The 21,103-nt window shown below is 43.3% G+C and overlaps 1 protein-coding gene across 11 annotated transcripts in view; it reads right to left on the reverse strand.

Annotated features, from left to right (window-relative positions):
- Nucleotides 1-21,103, reverse strand: part of LOC137776438 (zinc finger protein 84) — a 100,920-nt gene that overhangs the window by 18,388 nt on the left and 61,429 nt on the right. For 8 of the 11 annotated variants that reach the window (XM_068562922.1, XM_068562924.1, XM_068562919.1 and 5 more), the window contains 3 exons: nt 16,611-16,737; nt 15,698-15,793; nt 10,708-13,839 (listed from right to left, as the gene is read on the reverse strand). In XM_068562922.1, the coding sequence (XP_068419023.1) occupies nt 11,855-13,839; nt 15,698-15,793; nt 16,611-16,737 (2,208 nt within the window). In that variant the 3' untranslated portion in view covers nt 10,708-11,854. Of the gene's footprint in view, nt 1-10,707; nt 13,840-15,697; nt 15,794-16,610; nt 16,739-21,103 lie in introns of those variants that run through there. The other 3 variants (XM_068562931.1, XM_068562930.1, XM_068562935.1) reach the window with 2 other exon arrangements.

A 21,103-nucleotide genomic window follows, 5' to 3' on the forward strand; every position in this document is an offset into this window, starting at 1 on the left:
ACTTATTCTACATCATACTGCCCTGTTTTGTTTTTATCGTAGTATTTATTTTTACTAGATATCTTCTTCTTTAAAAAAATTTTTAATGATTATTGTCTATCTCCCCTCATTAGAATATAAGCTCCTGAGATCAGAAACCTTTTCTGTATTATTTGGACCTTTACCTCATTGCCTAGAACTGTGGTACATGATAGGTAGCACATGGTATGTATAGGCTCATAAAATATTTTTTGCATAACTGAATATATTCAGTAAGTATCTTTTTGTAAATATGCACACTTGCATTGTATCAATTTATCATAAATTAGTCAAATAGATAAAAGACTTAAATGTTAAAAATAAAACTACAGACAAGTAACAGAAGACAATTTTATAGTCTATAACATTAAATTTATGAGGTGAAATCTATGCTTTATAGTTGATCTCAATATATGTTTGAAGAGTCTTCTTCATCCATGATATTGTAAGTATTCATATAATTGTATATGATGCTTTTATTGTTTCTTATATTGCAATTATAAAATTATCCCTTTTGGAATTTCTATTTTTTAGTGTGATATAGGGATGCAGTGTTATTCTTTTGTCCAAAATGTTTGGTTGTGGGTCCCAAAAACATGTATTGAATAAAACATCCTGCTCTTAATTTTTAAATCAAATTTCTTCAGTGGCCCAGAGATCACATAGGGACAAACCAGAAGTCTTCTGTTCAAACGGGCTCCCAGACTCTGTCACATGAAGCTAACTTCTGAACATATTTTTTAAGAATAAGAATATAAATACATCCCCCTCAGGTTTCTCCTTTTATTGACTAACTTCTTCCTGTTCTATGACCACAGTTTCAGCAGCAGGGATCAGAAGCAAGAGACAAACCAAACCTTATGAGCACGGTGTACAAGTTTTTATGGACGTATGTTTTCATTTTCCTTGGGCATGTACTGCTGAATCCTGTGGTCAGTACACATTAAACTTTTTAAGAAACTGCCAAACTGTTTTCCAAAGTGGTTGTACATTGTTTTACATTCCCATCAGCGATGTATGAGCGTTCTGGTTCCTCACATCATTGCCAACACTTTGTACTGGAGTCTTTTATGTCTGGTCATTCTGATGAGTGTCGTGTGGTATCTCAGCTTGTTTCTTCTAAAAACATGAGACAATCCGAATGTCCATCAATAGGTGAATGGATGGACAAACTGGCATAACCATACAGTGGACTACTCAGCAATTACAAAACAGACTACCGATACACACAGCACCATGCACAAATTTCAAAAACATCAGGCTGGCACAAAGGATTACTTATTGTATAGTTCCATTCATATGAAATTCTAGAAAAGATAGAAATAATCTACAGCATTAGATGAGAGATCAATGGTTGGGGTCAGCGGTGGGAGTGAGATCTGACTGGGAAGAGGCAAAAGGGAACATTTTGAGTGATGGAAATGTTCTACATCTTGGTGGGAATGGTGGTTATACAGGCACAGATATTTATCAAAAATGCATGGAACTCGGGACTTCCCTGGTGGTCAAGTGGTTAGAACTCCACACTCCCACTGCAAGGGGCCCGGGTTTGATCCCTGGTCGGGGAACTAAGATCCCGCATGCCGTGTGGTGCAGCCAAAAAAAAAAAAAAAGCATGGAACTTGAACTCTACATTAAAATAGGTACATTTTATCAGTAAAATTTATTTTTAAAATGTGGTTCTGAAGAAAGAATGAAGATAGATAGACTAAAATTTGTTAAAGGGACAATCTTTAAAATAGCAGGTCTAACTCCGTAGAAAGCAGCAATTGATCAGAGCCTGGGCCCTGTGGAGGACAGATCTATTGTGTTTTATAAGAGGTAGCAAGTACCCAAGATGCTCTGATAATGCACACATGCCCCAAAAGGTGTGAGGTAAACCCCCCCAAAGACTTAGGAGCCTGATATCAATGACGTTTTTAGAAGTTTAGTGAACCAGCAATGCTGGGACAGCCCTCTAAAGTAAGGGATGAGGTACTAAAACTCACACCCCACACCACAAAGATGTACAACACTTTGAATCTGGAAGGCAGTTTGGGACACACTTGGAAATTCTACTGTGAATAATTTGTGCGTATCTTGGAATGCTTCCAGTTTTGAGCGGAGCCCAGAGCAAGAGCTTGGCAGCAAGGCCCAGGGCTTCATCCTCCGGATGAAGCCACATGATGCCGCAGCTCTTGCTGTGTTAGGACCCGAGGCAGATGGGATGCTGTGGGGAGCCTACTTCAGTCTCCAATAGAGCTACAAAGCCCTCGGTTTCAGTAGCAAGGCCATGACTTCTGTGGCAGAGAACGACTCTACATTGGAGAGACAGATTCCGGTGTGCCACATGCTCTAAGAGACCAAGCCTCACCGCTGTGCAGTCATTGACCAGTGACGGCCATCCTCAGGTGGATTATCGGGTTCGCTGACTGCTGCTGCAATTCATCGTGTTGTGGAAATGATTTATTTGGGACCGCGCCCTGGAAAGTCCAAAAGTAAAATGTTTGAATGGGGAGTCCAGACCCCTATGTCCCTCGTGGGGGGCTCCCTACGACCACTGGCCGAGGAGGAGATAACTCAGGCCTGGCTCACAGATGCATCAGCACCATCTGGAAGGGACCAATGATGTGCAGCCCCCATTCTGTGAAGACCCTAAAGGACAGTTTTAAGGGAAACCTTCCCAGTGGTCAAAGCTGTGGGCAGGACGCTTGGAACCCTGCTTCATGTGGGAGGAGGGGTGGCTGGGAACACGGATATGGACCAATTTCTTGGCAGAAGTAACTGACTTGGCTGGTTGTTAGAATCCGGACAGGAACAAAACTGGGACAGCAGGGACAAGGAAATATGAGGGAAAGGCCATGTGGTTGAGCTTGGCACTTTGCTCGTGGACATCAAGCATGTGGGGTTTTGTGTTTCACACTGATGCCGAGAAGAGGCAGAGAAAGAAAACGGGACAGGGTGACTCATCTTGTGCAGATCCAACGACCCATTTTAAGCAAAGATAGTGTAATAATGGGATGGTGATCATGGGTAAGTCCACCGGTGTTAACATTTATCTGCTTACCCAGAAACAGTCAGTAAAATGGCCTGTAGACGGTTCCTAAGTTTTACAGTATGTACTTGTGACCCAATGACAGGGTCTATCCTCAAGGATATCCAGCTTCTATATTTTTTATTACAAAGGTAAGACCTTCATAAGCTGTCCCTTTATTTTGGACCTTAAGATCCCATGAGCAGTTAACCACTTCCAAAGGTCTCTATAGGTCCAGCAATTCTGATTACCATCATGGCCTGAACCCACTGCAGTTATAAGAGGGGCGGGGCAGGTGAGCAGCCATTAGCGAATGACCGTAAGGGAGAGACCCTTAGCTCGGGACCGTTAGCCTGGCGGTTAGAGGTCCCACTGGGTCAACAGTCAGACTCGCAGGGGTCCTGGGTCAGAGAGTGCAGTGAGAGGTGGATGGCAGCCTTCTCCCCAGGGCCCTCCGGGTCCTCCAGCCTTGGGGCTGGTGGGTGAGCTGAGGGCCGGCTGGGTCCTGGGAGCCTGGCTCCCTCAGTGATGATGGCTGGGCAGGGTCTGGGGACCTGGCCCTGAGGGCGCCACCAGCTGAGATCTGCCTCTTCAGCTGAGCCTGGGTACTGGCGGGAGGACCCAGACCGGGTGCTGGACGAGCACTCCGAGGCAGGGTGACCAGACCGGGTGCTGGACGAGCACTCCGAGGCAGGGTGACCAGCCCGTGCAGGGACCCTCTGCTCATAGGCAGGACCTGGACCTTGGGGGCGAAAGTCAAGCCTTGGGACTTTGAACAAGTAAACGAGGGGTAATGATGTTGCTTTGCTTATGGGATTTGTTAAGTGTTAAAAGCCGCCAGGAGGCTTGGAAACAGAACAGAGAGTAGCAACTGTTTTGTTAGAGGTTTACAGGAACATCATGACCTGACGGTGACCTGACCTCAAGAACAAAGGATCTGACACCACGAAGTTTGCAACAGCTACCCAGGCCCCTCCCTCACCTTTCCTATAAAAGGGCTTTGGGGAAAGCTTTCCAGGAGTTCAGGGTTTTTAAGGCATGAGCCACCCGTCTCCTTGCTTGGCCCTGCAATAAACTTTCCTCTGCTCCAAACTCTGACATTTTGTTATTGTTTGGTCTCACTGTGCTGTTGGGTACATGGACTTAACGTTCGGTAACACAGTAACCATGCCCACCTGGCCTCTCAAAACTAAATTCTGCTACCAGGACTGCTCCCTCCCAGAATCCTACACTCCCCTCTGATAGCAGGGGTCTCACTTCAGTGGCAGCATCTTCCCTCTTCACCCTTCGCCAATAAGCACATTTTCTTTTATAAGATTCAATTTATCAAAAATTCTAGACCTGGCATAACGTAAAAGCAAGCAGATCCGTGGTTAAGGCTGGTATGGGGGGCAGTTTGGAAAACAAGCACATTGTTATAGGATGCTGAGACTCCCATCTCCCCATAGTGTCTCAGTGCCCGGGTAAAAGAAGTGTCTTCTGGTCCCTCTTGGGGGTCAAAATTGGAGGAATTGGTGAGTGAATTACTCATGATAAATCTAGATAAACAATCATATTTCTTTAAATACTTATGCCAAGGCATTTCTGGTGCCTTAGGATTGGCCTCTGCCATGTCCAGCTTTCAGCTAGTTAACTGAACAGAAACAAAGGTACTGACATATCAACAAAATCAAAATCTTGTTCACTGTAAAAGCTAATAAATAAACTTCTGCCAAGATGGAACAAGAATAAAAGGGAATTCACTAATATTATTAATGAAAAATTCAGGACTTCACTGGTGGCTCAGTGGTTGAGAATCTGTCTGCCAGTGCAGGGGACACAGATTTGATCCCTGGTCCAGGAAGATCCCACATGCCTCAGAGCAACTAAGCCCGTGTGCCACAACTACTGAGCCTGTGCTCTAGAGTCCGTGAGCCACAACTACTGAGCCTGCGTGCCACAACTACTGAAGCCCACACGCCTAGAGCCCGTGCTCCACAATACGAGAAGCCACCACAGTGAGAAGCTCACGCACCGCAATGAAGAGTAACCCCTGCTCACCGCTACTAGAAAAAGCCTGCGTGCAGCAACGAAGACCCAACGCAGCCCAAAAAAAAAAAAAAAGGAGGAATTTTTCAAAAAGAAAAATCAACATAACTACAGATACAGAGAAAATTCCAAAATTAGTAAGAAAATACCTATAACTTGATGTCAATAAATGTGTAAATGACTAGAAAACCAGCCTCCCCAAACTTCCTGAATAATCTATAAAGTAGTGTGCAGCAATGTGAGTCCTATGCTACCTTTGTGGTAAGTTGCTAACCCTTCACAGGGTGTCGCCCAGCCTCTGGGATGCGTGTAGTGCATCAGGTCCCCAGGCTGCTGGCCACCTCATGTGCATCCTGCTTGACCGGAGTGATTTCACAGCCTCAGTGGAGCACGCTGATGCTATGCACGTCCAGATAGTCTGGATCTCTGCAGACTATGACAGCTCTGGGATAAAACTGTGAATGTGTAATGCTGTCTGCTCCACGGTAATGCAAACATTTTCTGATCCTTTTTCCTGAGCAGGATAAAAAGGGTGCTCTTGTCAAATCAAAGGCTGCATGCTATGTACCCAAGGGCACGTAAATCTGCTATAGAAACAAGGCCATGTGTGCAAGTTGGACCACTACTTGGCTATGGTCTAGCCTAGTGTTTAGCCTATAGTCATTCTCTAGGATACGTCGGGCTTCTACCCGGGCTATGTACCGAATCAAACAGGGACATGATAGGGACACCCCCCAGGCACCCTTCAGGTCTTTAAGAACAGCACTAATCTCTGCCACCCTCCCTCTCAGTCCCTACCTGGAAGGCAGTAGTGTTTTTTTTTAATAAATTTATTTTATTTTTATTTACTTATTTTGGCTGAGTTGGGTCTTTGCTGCTGCACGCAGGCTTCCTCTAGTTGCTGTGAGCGGGGGCTACTCTTCGTTGCGGTGCGCGGGCTTCTCATTGTGGTGGCTTCTCTTGTTGTGGAGCACGGGCTCTAGGCGCATGGGCTTCAGTAGTTGTGGCACGCGTGCTCAGTACTTGTGGATTGCGGGCTCTAGAGCACAAGCTCAGTAGCTGTGGCTTGCAGGCTCTAGAGCGCAGGCTCAGTAGTTGTGGCGCACGGGCTTAGTTGCTCCACGGCATGTGGGATCTTCCTGGACCAGGACTCGAACCCGTATCCCCTGCATCGGCAGGCGGATTCTTAACTACTGCGCCACCAGGGAAGTCCCAGTATTGTTTTTATTTACTATCTTATCTGGGGAGTAAGTTTCAGAGCCATCCATCTGGCCTTCCCCACCATGGTGGCCCTTAACCAAAGGCCAGGGATCCAATGCAAGCGTTACTCTAATTGCCAAGAATGTCCACACCATCCAACAGCACAGAGCCTCTCTCACCATGGCTGATTTGGCCACTACGGAATGTCTAAAATAAGAGACCAAGACTGAGCCCCAGTACAGCACCATTCCTTGGGGAGACCAACTGGCACTTGACTATGGTGGCCCTCAAAAGTCCGGTGTGTTTCTCACAGGAGAGACACATATTCCAGGTATGCGTTCTCTTTCCTGCCCACAGGGCCTCAGCCAGCACCACTATCCAGAGGCTTATGAAATGTCTGATCAGCCGGTATGGGATCCCACATACACTGCATCAGACCAGAGGTCCCACTTTGCAGCCAAAGGGTGTGCAAGACTATGCCCAGCACAAAAGGACCCACTGGGTGCACCCATAGCTGCTTGTGCAAGAGAGCTTTAGAACAGCCTAGTGAAAGCACAGCTGAAGCCCCAGCTCAGAAGCAATATTCTGTCAGGACAGGGTGCCACCCTTCAGAGTGCAGCCTATGAACTGGACAAAAGCCCTTTATATGGTGCTGTGTCCTCAAAGTAGAAGAACCCATGGGTCGGGGTGCTGAAGTGAGGGTAGGCCTCACCTACCACTGCTACCAACGACCCTCCAGGGGCCTTTGTGCTTCCAGTAGTGTCCACTCTGGGCTCTGCAGAGTTAGAGGTCTTGAACCCCAAAAGGGACACACTTTTCACAGGGACAGAGCATCTTCCACTTAATTATAAGAAGCCCATGACCTGGGGACTGTGTGCCTGTACCCAGGGACCATCAGGTGAGTGAAGCCACGGTCTCTGCAGGGGTGTCTGACACACCACGGGGAGAACAGGCTGCTGCTACAGCTGGGCCGGGAGGAGTCTGAGTGGACTTGGGTGACCCATCGAGGGGCTTCTTGGGGCTTCCTTGCCCACTTGTAACGGTACCTGGAGAAACTCAGCAGCTGGGATCTGAGAAGGGCACGGTGACCAGGCCTCAGACCCCACTCAGATCCTCGAGGATCTGGCTCATGCTGACGCCAGCATGGGTGGTAGCTGTGTGAGAATCTGGAATGGGTAACAGATGAGAGGAAACAACTGCAACAGGAGGGCTGTAGTTTGTCCTGATCTCCCTTTTGTTCGTCTCTTATTAGACACGCCCAGCACTGGGAAGGGATGCTCTGTGCAGTCATGGAGATGCACCACCCAGGTCCCTCTTCAGGGAATGACCTTCTGCCCAGAGACAGGGACTCCCTCCCTCGCCAGTGTGTCCAGAGTTGGCCTCAGGGGGAAAAGAGCCGCTTCACCTGAGGTCACTCCCTTCCCAGGGCAGCCTGCCTCTGCTGACTGACCACTCAGGGCTGTAAAGGCCTGAGCATCCTGGCCAAATATGAGACGCTCTTCCGAGTGATGCTTGCTTCAGTGCCCCCGCTGGCCTGGCCAAGGTCTCCACAACCTACAGTGCAGTGTCACCTCTTCCTCTGACCAAGCCTTTCCTTTTTATTCTCCCATCACTTCATGTTGATCCTCAATAAACATCTTGCACCCCAAACTTCATCTCAGTATCTGCTTGCAGAAGCCCCAACTTACGACACCGCCTGACCTCGCTGTTAGTTGGGTTGTAACAAACACAACTTGAACCAGCTGAAGTAAACATGGGGATTTATTAGAAGGATATTTGGGATATCTCACAGAACAATCCAACAACCAAGGCAGGAAAAAGGGCAGAGATGAACCCGGACATCAAGACAAGAACCAGATCCTGGGGCGCAGCCAGGGTGCTCATGACTTTGCTTCCATGGTGGCTTCACTCTTCTCTCTCATTGCAGACTACATTTCCCCATGTGGTAGAAAACACAGCCACTGACACCACCCACAGTTATGTACTAAAGCTTCAGTTGCTGTAATTATACAAACAAGATAGTCCCAGCTTTCCAGAAGCTTTCTAATGGGAAAGATAAAACATGCAATGATAATATCACCAGTGACAAATACATGTACAGGTTCACATATGCTGAATAGGTGTTAACAAGTAACAAGGGCATTTCGGTGGCAGCAGATTTGCAAAAAGCATACGATGAGATTGTAGAAATCTCAAGGAACTGCGAGTAGTTCAAGAAAGCCAAAAAACTACTGTGTAAGAGGAAAGATAAAGTATTCAGAAATTATGGGTAAAAGTCCTCACGTACCATGAGGATATTACACCTTAAGTCCACAATTAGCCACACGATACTTCAGCACAGGAGTATATAATCAGAATTGCATCTTAAAATAACTACTATGTATAAGTGCGAAAAATGGACTAAAAAAGGATGAAAGTAAAGGGGAAAAAATATGCATACAGCTGCAAGGGTCATGGTTGAGTTAGTTTATCAGCATGTAGGCCAGGACTAGGTGCTCAACATCTGAAAGCTTGTTGGTACCATGTTTGTAGACTAACAAACTCATTGAAATTGACAACCTGGGCACGTATTGCCGGAATAAATGACCAAATGACTGAGGTCTCAAGTGTAGAATCCAAATGTCTATGAATGTATATTCTGCTATGTAATACAGGTATTGGTAGATAAATCTGGTATTCTTTAGGTTCATTTTATTTCGAGGTTCTACGAGTGATGTTCTTGAAACCAAAATGTCAGGAACACATGGACCCATACAGATAACTGTCAGAAGATATCAAAGCCCACAAAGAAAGGCTGAACACAAGGCAGTCCTGAGACAGGTCTCAAAATTCACAGACGGGACCTCCAGAAGATCTACTACTTAGTAAAAGGGATACAACAGAAACTGTGCTCTGCAGGATCATCCCCAGGCCAGTGGAGGGAACTGGATGGTGAAAGAGGAAAGGAAAGGAGATGCTTCCCCTCACGTATTCAACCTCACTGTAATTTACTGTGCTTCATGAAACCGCAAGTAAATCCAGTCTAACTTTAAAAGTGGCTTTCTTCTTGATGTGGCGTTTGTGGTAGGAATCAATGAGGGGAAATGTGGAGACACATTTTTTTGTGGTTTACCAAGGTAATTTTAAAACGCGACACTAAGAATCTCCAATTTCAGAATCAGAGCCCTCTTGTGACCCTTCAGAAGAGAGAGCTCCCAGTGAATTCTACACAGCACACCTGGGTCTCCACCTCAGGTATTTTGATAAACAAAACCTCTGCTGCCAGCATCAGCCCTCCTGATGACTAACACCAGACCCTTAGAAAACGCATTTGCTCTTCGGATTCAATCAAGAGGCTAGTGCTGAAGTTCCATCAACTCATAAAGGAAGTTCTAAGCTTAAGTGCTTAATAGTTAATAGAATAATCTAGAATAGGAGTGAGCAAAATTAGAAAGTTTTTAGACAACAGACTCCTGAGCTCAATCAAAGACCTAACGAATCAACCTCTAGGCTGAGGAAAGAGACCCAGGATAGATGGAAAGGAAAAAATGGGAAAAAACCACAAAGTAAAACACCACACTGTAACTACTTGTTCCTTTACAAAGTTCTGTTTCCCTCACCTGGTAAAATGACCTTCAGGTATTAGGGAGAAAAGTAGGAAGTCCATAAATTTGAGTATGAATAAAAATTTGGGAAATGGGACTTTTAAAAATTACCATGTGGAAAAAAAGGATTATCTGGCTGTTGAAATTCTGGAACAATGGTTCATAAAATTACTATCATTAAAAGTCCCAATTTTCCAACCATCATGTAAAATTGGTAATCAGAGGGAAAAATACTGCTAGAATCAAAGGTACCATACACCACACTGATAAAACAACTTGTGCATGAGAGAAGGCCTGATTTTTCCAAGTTTGGAAACAAGGCCAATCCTGGACTTTTCTGAATTTCACCATCACACAAAAAATACAGTTAACTTTGTCAAGCAACATTATAGAGAGATTACTACAAAATTCTAAATAAGCTCAGGAATAGTTCATGCATTTTCAAAAGGAACCACACTTATGCAATGGTAACTTTCCTGTGTGCATGATGTAACAGGTGAAAGGCCGGTGAAACACAAATATTTCAAATGATGAAATAATAAAAAACCTGTTTCCTAATACTTGTCCACTAATCACAGAAATCTGCAGGAAGGCAAAATACGCTTCCTTGAATACATCAAAAATATATTTCTCACCACAAAATTCTCAAATAACTGGTTTCTGCATCTAATTTTTTTACAAGATATTTAACAGAACACCAAAAACATAATAGCAGCACACAGTATCCACGCTATTTCATCACAGTAAGTTAAAATACAAGTTGTACTTGGGTGACATGGCACTTACGACACAGGGGGGCACCGCACTCCATGAGGAGAGGGTCCCGCCATTTAGGGTGAGCGCAGAGCCACAGTCCACACACCTCCTCTCCTCTGCTCACGAGTCACTTGTGCTGTTCTGCGGTTCTGCCCTTGAATACTTGTTAACCAGGTTTTATATATAAACTGCTTCTCAGACTCTGGGGATGCAAAAGACTTTATATAATGTTGGCTTTTGTTACTAAAGAGAAAGGTCAGTAACAACAATAGACCCTTTTATAAACCAACAAATCATAAGGAAAAGGAAATGTGGTGATATTACCCATGCTACTTACTGAGCAACAAGACATGTATGAGTTACCATTTTTATAGTTAACATTAAAATAGAAAAACCAGTGGCATGTGGTGTGTCTTGACAGACATCAGAGGCACTACAAGGCATGTGCATCTCATGCTCCCAATTACATTACCATACGCAATTCCTAAATACAAAACACGTTATGTGACACAAGAAAATAAGCCATAATTACATACCACTGAGAAATTTCTTATTTAGATATTCCAGTGACACAATTTAGTCACATATTTTTTAAAACTTCATACTTCTGCCTAAATATCATTTAGAATTGGGTATTTTTGGTACCCATGTCTATAAAGAATGCATGGCTTTCCATTATAGCATTATTTCTAGGGGCACATATTCCTAATGTTTTTAAGTTGTTAGGTTTACCCACAGAATACAATATGGTGGGGTTACTTGCTGAAGATTGTCCCTTATTTAGTATTTTCATCGATTTTCATTCCTGAGGGCATCTTTTTGTGTACAATAAGCTTCATTTCTTGATGAAAACATTACCTCACTTGCTGTGTTCATGAAGTTTTCCTTAACTCACTGGACTAGGATTCATTCCCAGTGGGAATGTTTCTGACAGCTAATGAGATCTGATCTCTGGAAGGCTTCCTGATATTGACAGCATTCTTCTTTGCTGTTAGTTCTCTGCTGTGTAAGGTTTGAGTGTGGTCTGAAAGGTTTTTGAAATCCACTGCATTTCATAGGGTCATTCTCCTCCTTGCATTTTAACATGTAATAATAAACACGTTAACCTGCTGAACCTCACTTAGAGTTCTTACCCTAAACAGGGACTCAGACATGTAAAGTGATGCGACTATTACCTGGAAGATTTACCATAACTGCATCCTCTGAAGTACAATGCGGTTAAGATCTCTGTCAAAGACTAGTGTTAATGCCATTCCTAGGAATTCTTTACTGTATGAGTTCTCCGATGATTAATGAGCTGTGACTTTTGGGAGAAGGCTTTCCCACATTCACTGCATTGATAAGGTTTCTCTCCGGTATGAATTCTCTGATGATTAACAAGCTGTGACTTCTGAGAGAAGGCCTTCCTACATTCACTGCAACCATAGGGTTTCTCTCCTGTGTGGGTTCTCTGATGTGGTATGAGGTGTGACTTCCGAGAGAAGGCTTTGCCACAGTCGCTGCACTCAAAGGGCTTCTCTCCTGTATGTGTCCTCTGATGATTGATGAGACTTGACTTCTCCCTGAAGGCTTTCCTACATTCACTGCACTCATAAGGTTTTTCACCTGTATGAGTTCTCTGATGTCTAATTAGTTCTGATTTCTCAAAGAAAGCTTTCTGACAAAGACTGCATCCATAAGGTTTCTCTCCCGTGTGAATTCTCTGGTGAGTGTTGAGCTGTGACTTCTGAGAGAAGGCTTTTTCACAATCCCTGCATTCATAAGGTTTTTCTCCTGTGTGCGTTCTCTGATGGGTTGCCAGACTTGACTTCTCGCCAAAGGCTCTCCCACACTCACTGCATTCATAGGGTTTCTCTCCTGTGTGAGTCCTCTGATGTGAAATGAGATGTGACTTCTGACAAAAGGCTTTCCCACACTCACTGCAAACATAGGGCTTCTCTCCTGTATGAATTCTCTGATGATTAGTGAGGCTTAATTTTTCACTGAAAGCCTTCCCACATTCACTGCATTCGTAGGGTTTTTCACCTGTGTGAGTTCTCTGATGTCTGACAAGCTGGGATTTCCTACTGAAGGCCTTCCCACATTTAGTGCATACAAAGGGTTTCTCTCCGGTGTGTGTCATCTGATGTGATAAGAGGTGTGACTTCTGGGAGAAGGCTTTCCCACACTGGACACACCCATGAGGCTTCTCTCCTGTATGGGTTCTCTGATGGTTAATGAGACTGGACCTCTCTCTGAAGGCTTTCTGACACTCACTGCATTCATAGGGTTTCTCTCCAGTATGAATTGTCTGATGTCTAATGAGCTCTGATTTCTCAAAGAAGGCTTTTCTACAATCGCTACATCCATAGGGTTTTGTTCCTGTGTGGGTCCTGTGATGTGTGACGAGCTGTGATTTCCTGCTGAAGGCTTTCCCACATTCTCTGCATTCAAAAGGTTTCTCTCCTGTGTGAGTCCTCTGATGATTGATGAGATTTGACTTTTCACTAAAGGCTCTCCCACATTCAGTGCATCCATAGGGCTTCTCTCCTGTGTGTGTCCTCCAGTGTGATATGAGGTGTGACTTCCGGGAGAAAGCTTTCCCACACTCACCACATTCATACGGTTTCTCTCCTGTATGTGTCCTCTGATGGGATGTCAGCTGTGACTTCTGGGAGAAGGCTTTCCCACACTGGCTACAGCTGTAAGGTTTCTCTCCTGTGTGCGTTCTGTGATGTGTAATAAACTGTGACTTCTGGGGAAAGGTTCTGCCACATTTACCACAGCCATAGGCTATTTCTCTTACGTGTCTGCTCTGATGTTTAATGAGACTTGATTTCTTACTGAAGCGTTTCCTACATTCACTGCATTCATAGAGCTTCTCCCCTAAACGGGTTCTGTGATATATGATAATCTGTGACTTCTTACAGCTAGCTTTATCATACTTATCACATTCATAGTATTTTAACCAAGTATCAGTTTCCTCAGTCTTGGTATGGAGAAACAATTTATCAAATACGTTTAAGTCAGCTGGTTCTGTTTTTCCATAATCTGCTTTTGGAATAAGTAAATCTATATGATGTTTTAAAATTAATCCACCTATGTCATCTTCACTGTTTGATTTCCTTAAAGGAACAAAGTTCATGCTCAGATTGAAATTTTTTCCAAGTGCATCACATTCTTGATCTTGTTTCATATTTTTAAGCTTCTCTTGCTTATCCTTGTGCCAAGTGATGTGACCATTTACTTGCAAGACTTGTTCTAGGAAAAAAAAAACCCTGTGAACCCTTCTATAGTTGTGCTTACTGAATGAAACCTAGAAATGCTATCTGAGGGAATGAATGCCTTTTAAAGCTTAGTTTCCCAGTCTGAATACAGTGTCTATCCTCTAGGCATTGAAAAAAAATTTAAACACTGTAAACAAGAACAGAAAGCCGACAGTAGATTAAGTTTGAATGGAGTTGACCACCAATTTGGGGGAAAGGGAGAAACAGCTGAACAGGCCACATGGGCTCACTCCGTGGGTCCTCAGCCTCACCTGCTCCCTCAGCTACACTCAGAGGACACTGCAGCTCAGGCTGACTGTGGGGCCCACCCCAGGTGCCCACATCTCTCCACCAAGACCTTTCGTGGGCTGCAAGTGCATGTCTGGGCCGGGTGCAGGGATACTAAACACTCTGGAGCCCTAATGTTCCCTGCAGCAGTGCTCAGTCACTGAGAGACAGGAGGGTTAGGGTGATACCAGCTTCCTGGTCCCTCAGACGGCTCCCAGCAGCACACCCTTTGTGCATTCTTCCCCCACCCCATCTCACTTCCCCTTCTCCCACTAACACTGTGGGGTCACAGCCCCACTAAGTTCTTGCACTCAGATAAGTATCTCAGGGTCTGCTTTTGAGGGACCTTGAAGTAAGTCAATATCACAGCAGGGAAAGTGGAGGGAGGTCCAGCTGATCAGAGCACTGCTGGATGCTTGGTGGTGTCGCATAAGACAACTTACAAAAGGAAATGAGAACCTGGATCTATCTAGCAATTTGGGAAGTTCAAGATTAGGCCCAGTTTTAAGTGGGAATTGAGAAGTCTTTAAAAAGATGTTTTCCAAAGGGCAAAAAACTTAAATAATAAGAAAACATGTTAGGAAGAGATAATTCCAGGTACTCCATGGTGTCTAAGCCACAGAAAAAGCACACCAGAACCTAATTTAAAAAGGGAAGATGGGACTTCCCTGGTGGCATAGTGGTTAAGAATCTGCCTGCCAGTGCAGGGGACACGGGTTTGAGCCCTGGTCTGGGACGATCCCCCATGCCGTGGGATAAACTAAGCAACTAAGCCTGTGCGCCACAACTCCTGAGCCTGCGAGCCACAACTCTTGAGCCCACATGCCACAACTACTGAAGCCTGCACACCTAGAGCCCGTGCTCCGCAACAAGAGAAGCCACCGCAATGAGAAGCCTGCACACTGCAATGAGAAGCCTGCGCACCGCAATGAGAAGCCTGCGCACCGCAACGAAGAGTAGTCCTCGCTCTCCGCAACTAGAGAAACCCCGTGTGCAGCAATGAAGACCCAACGCAGACAAAAATAAACAAATAAATAAATTTGTTAAAAAATTTTTTAAAATAAAAAAAAAATGATTGTGCTACATTCCTTTAAAAAAAAAAAGGGAAGAAATGGACCAATGGTTTGGGAGGAACGAAAATCCACTTTCTGACATAATGAGACTGAACGGAGAGCACTTCATGCCAGAGATGCCCAAAGTGAGGGAAAATAAAGCCCTAATGGACAAGCACAGGTGTCTCTGACCACAGAAGGAGGGAGGACAGAAGAAGATTAAGCACATCAGGGGACAGAATACCTAACGAGAAGTCGAAATCTCAGATGTGACAGACAGGGAATAACATCATGGCCCAGACCAGCTGGAAATATTTCACTTCAAGCTATGAGCAAAGAAGCCACATGTAAATGTGCTTTACCTGAGTAGCTCACATCAACTGTTCTGAATCGCCATCAAAGGTTGGAGATTTTGAGAAGAGCTCTCTAAGGCACATTTCAAAGATGCCAACCCCTACCCAGCTGAGACGGAACTTCCACCTTCTCCCCTCGGTCTGGTCCTCACACACTCACCTGGAGAGTCTGAACCTGGAATTTCTCCATCTCCTGTCCACGGCTCTTCTCCGTGCTCCAACTTGAGGATGACACCAGGTTTCATAACTTCATACCCTGTTCAGGGGAAATCACAAAGGCCTTGGCCCCCACTGCTTGGCCTCTGGGGCCTCTGAAGAATGAGCAAGGTTTGGCATTAGTTGACCCAGTGAAGCCACCCATCTGAATACCAACAGAGTAAGTAATTCTCAGAGGAATGGTAATGGTCTCCCCAGTGGCTAATAAGGTCTAAGAATCTTTGACTTCTATAATTCAAGTCCAAAACCATAAACCGTTCAGAGACTCTGTAGACGGTCTGCCTGGGTTCAAATTCGGGCTCTTTCATTTACTAGTTGTCAGTCCTTGGGAAAGTTACTTAACCTCCTTTACCTCAATTTCCTCATTAGAAAAAAAAAAAAAAAAAAAAAAGGAAAGTAACACACCTGCCACACAGGATTGCTCTTATGATTGAGTCAATATATGCACGATATGTGAAATACGGTAAATTACATGCCTCAGGAGCTACCACTACCACTGTTACTATTAGCTTCAGAGGCCGCACAATGAAATTAAGACTTCATTATTGGAATGTGAGATCCAAATACTTTCCCTGAAGTCACAGTCCAAGAACTTTGATCTCCTAAATTTAGGTCCAAAATCATTAAAAATTTTGGAAGTCCCAGAGCTCTCAGCAACTAAAAAAGAACAAGCAGGTACTAGACACAATATGAGGTCCTCTGGGCAAGTTTCCTTTTTTTTTTTTCTTTTTTTGGCCACACTCACAGCTTGCGGGATCTTAGTTCCCCAAACAGGGATCGAACTTTTGCCCCCTGCAGTCGAAGCGCAGAGTCCTAACTGCTGGACCGCCAGGGAATTCCTAGGCAGCTTCACTTACCTAGTGACACGAGGCTGCTATAGTTCTCCAACATGACATCCTTGTATAAGTCCTTCTGATAGGGGTCCAGTAGCTGCCATTCCTTCTGGGTGAAGTCCACAGATAAATCTTCAAATGAGAACGACCCCTGTAAGAGCACAATCCCAGTGAATCAGAAGCAGGTATCACTAGGTGATGTGGGAAAGAAGTACCAGAGCTTGAGTACATCATTCTCACCAAGGCAAGTTACAGAATGTCTACTGGGTCCCTACTTTTGCACTCTTATTTTGTGGGATAAAATGCCATTATGCATTCTTTCCTCCTTCCACTTACATGAGAACTGAAATACACGACTTTAAATCTTCCAAACCACCAACAAAATATTTACTGAACCTCAAATTTGGCACTAGAAGAGATGGCAGTGAAAGAAAGATAATAAAATAGTATCCTAAAAAACTGCCCAGTTTGTAGACAGCTGCAAACATGTACACCTATAAATAAAAGAAACTGCTTTAACAGATGAGACAGAAAGACAGGGAGGGCATGACATGGGTCAGGAGCAGGGAGCATGGCACTCCACCTGTGGTCACATCAGCCTCTATTGAAGAGGTGAAGCTTGAAACGAGTTTTAGGAAATTAGTAGTGCTTTCTACAGAAAAGGGGGTGCAAAAGCATTCTGAGAGACAGCAGCTCCAATACGGGGCCCCACACTGCCAGGGCTCAGGTGGTACAAACAGTTCAGTCAGACAAGGTCACAGGGTGTGGGGTAGTGACTGGACTGCAGGCCACAGTGGGGGCAGGGCAGACGTGGTGACCACACCACTTTCTTGCTGCTAACAGTTAGCCACTAGAGCTTTTACGGGATGGAAGTGATATAACCAAATATAAGTTTTAGAAAGGTATCTGGATTTTTAGATCAAGATGGATTTCTGTCCCAAAGTCTCCTAAGACGACAAGAAAGCACAAACACACTTTTTTAAAAATCCAGAATACCATCAGAAAATAAGAAACCTGACCCTAAACAGCACACCACACACTTTGAGAGTAGCAAGGGAATCTGAAAGACGGTCCATAGAAAGTACCCATTTTGAGCAACCAAGAGAGAAAAACTTGAGAATGAACAGAGCTCAGGTCACTGCAAGACACAGCAAATGCATGTCATGGGAGTCCCAGAAAGACAAAAGAAAGAGCATGGTGAAAAAAAAAGTTTGAAGAAATGATGGCTAAATGCTCCCCCAAATTTGGCAAAAGATATAAGCCTGCAGATTCAACAAGCTCAGTGAACCCCCCAACTGGATCAACACAAAGAAATCCATGACCAATCACATCACAACCAAACTTCTACAAAATGAAGACAAAATCACATCACTTATAGGGAACAGTGATTCAAATGACTGCAAATGTCTTATTAAATAGCAAAGAGGCCAGAAGGAAGTGCTGAAAGGAAAGATCTGCTAAGCCAGAATTCTGTAGCCAGCTTAAATATTCATCAGGAATAGTATGAGAGAGACTCCCCTGGTGGTGCAGGGGTTAAGAATCCACCTGCCAATGCAGGGGATGTGGGTTCAATCCCTGGTCCAGGAAAATCCCACATGCCACATAGCAACTAAGCCCATGCGCCACAACTACTGAGCCTGTGCTCTAGAGCCTGCAAGCCACAACTACTGAGCCCGTGTGCCAAAACTACTGAGCCCGTGTGCCACAGTTACTGAAGCCCACGCACCTAGAGCCCGTGCTCCGCAACAAGAGAAGTCACCGCAAGGAGAAGCCTGCGCTCCGCAATGAAGAGTTGCCCCCGCTTACCACTAGAGAAAGCCTGCATGCAGCAACGAAGACCCAATGCAGCCAAAAATAACTAAAATAAAATAATTTATTTAAAAAAAAAGGAATAGTGTGAGATAAAATATTTTCTTATGAAGAAAAACTAAGAGAATTCAAGGGTAGCAGACCTGCTCTAGAAGATTTACTAGTGGAAAATCTTCAGATGGACATGATACCAGAAGGCAACTTAAAAAAATCGAGAATGAAGAAAGAACAGAAATGGCAAATATATGGGCAAATAAAATACATTATTCTCCTCTTCAGTTCTTTAAATATGTTTCATGGTTGACAGCAAAAATCATAATGTTTTCTGATGGAGTTTTCAGCATATGCAGGTGTAATTGTGTAAGATGGTTACGATATAAAGGAAAGAGGGTGAGGGGCCTAGACAGTGGTGAGGTTTCTACATTCCTATTGAAGTGGCAAAATAAAATTTAAAACTTTGCACTTCAACCAACATAACTGAAAAATGAAACGACAAGCCACAGACTGAAAAAAATTATTTGTAAATCCTATTTCTGATAAAGAATTGACCCAAAAGCTTCTTTTAGAAACTCAATAATAAAAAATAAGTAACCCAATTAAAAAATGGGCAGAATATTTGAATACATTTCAATACAGAAGATACAGAAATGGCTAATATGCACATGAAATGATGACCAACATCATTACTTATTAAGGAAATGCACATTAAAACCACACTGAGACACCACTTCATGTTCACTAGAATGACTATAATCAAAAAGACAAAATAACAAGTGTTCAAGAAGTTGTGGAGAAACTGGAACTTCATACTGGAAGAAATATAAAACGTTCAGACACTGGAACTGTGGCAACTTCATTAAAAGTTAAATATAATTTTACCATACAACCCAGCAATTACACTCTTAGGTATGTACCCAAGAGAAATAAATACATGCTCATACAGAAACCTGTACATGGTCCCAGAAGAGAAGAGAGAGGACCTGAGAAAATATATGAAAAGATAACAGCTGAAAACATCCCTAACCTGGGAAAAGAAACAGTCACCTAAGCCAAGAAGTGCAGAGTCCCATACAGGATGAACCCAAAAAGGGACATACCAAGACACACTGTAATCAAACTGACAAAAAATAAAGATGAAGAGAGAATATTAAAAGCATTAAGGGAAAAGCAACAAATAACATACAAGGGAACTCCCGTAAGACCATGAGCTGATTTTTCAGCAGGCCAGATTTTTCAGCAGGCCATATACGGCATGATATATTTAAAGTGATAAAAGGGAAAAACCTACAACCAAGAATACTCTACCCAGCAACACTCTTGTTCAGATTTGATGGAGAAATCAAAAGCTTCACAAACAAAAGCTAAAAGAATTCAGCACCAGCAAACCAGCTTTACAACAAATGTAAAAGGAACATCTCTAGGCGAAAAAGAAAAGGCTACAACTGGAAGCAAGAAAATTATGAAATGAAAAAGCTCACCAGTAAAGGCAAACACACAGTAAAGGTAGGAAATCATCTACACACAAAGCTAGTAGGAAGGTTAAAAGACAAAAGTAGTAAAATCATTTATATCCACAATAAGCAGTTAAGGGATACATAAAACAATTAGATGTAAAATATGATATCAACAACAGTAATCGTGAGGGGAGGAGAATACAAATGCAGGGTTTTTAAAATGCATTTGAAATTAAAAGATCAGCAACTTAAAGCAATCACATATATATACAGTCTGATATACAAAAACCTCATGGTAACTGCAAACCAAAAAATCTATAATAGATATACACACAAAAAAGAAAAAGGAATCCAAGCATAACACTAAAGATAGTCATCAAATCACAGGAGACGAGAACAAAAGAAGGGGAAAAAAAGACCTACAAAAACAAATCCAAAACAATTAACAAAATGGCAATAAGAACAAACATATTGATAACTACCTTAAGTGTAAATAGACTAAATGCTCCAATCAAAAGGCAAAGAGTGGCTGAATGGATAAAAATACAAGACCCATATACATGCTATCTACAAGAGACCCACCTCAGATCTAGGGACACACACAGACTGAAAGTGAGGGGATGAAAAAAGGTATTCCACACAAATGGAAATCAAAAGAAAGCCAGAGTAGTAATACTTATATCAGACAAAATAGACTTTAAAATAAAGACTGTTACAAGAGACAAAAAAGGACACTACATAATGATCAAGGGACCAATCCAAAAAGAAGATATAACAATTGTAAATACATATGCACCTAACATAGGAGCACCTCAATATATAATGCAAATATTAACAGACATAAAAGGAGAAATCGACAGTAACACAACAATAGTAGGGGACTTTAACAGCCCACTTACATTGATGGACAGATCATCTAGACTAAAAAAATCAATAAAGAAACACTGGCCCTAAAGAACACATTAGACCAAATGGACTTAATTGATATATACAGAGCATTCCATTCGAAAGCAGCGGAATATACAGTCTTTTCAAGAGCACGTGGAACATTCTTCAGATTACATGCTAGACCACAAAACAAGCCTGGGTAAATTTAAGAAAACTGAAATCATATCAAGCATCTTTTCCGACCACAATGTTGTTGAGACTAGAAATCAACTACAAGAAAAAAACGGCAAAAAACCACAAGCACATAGAGGCTAAACAACATGCCACTAAACAACCAATGGATCACTGAACAATTCAAAGAGGAAA

This window comes from Eschrichtius robustus, chromosome 14 (genome assembly GCF_028021215.1).
Source record: "Eschrichtius robustus isolate mEscRob2 chromosome 14, mEscRob2.pri, whole genome shotgun sequence".
NCBI lineage: Eukaryota > Metazoa > Chordata > Mammalia > Artiodactyla > Eschrichtiidae > Eschrichtius > Eschrichtius robustus.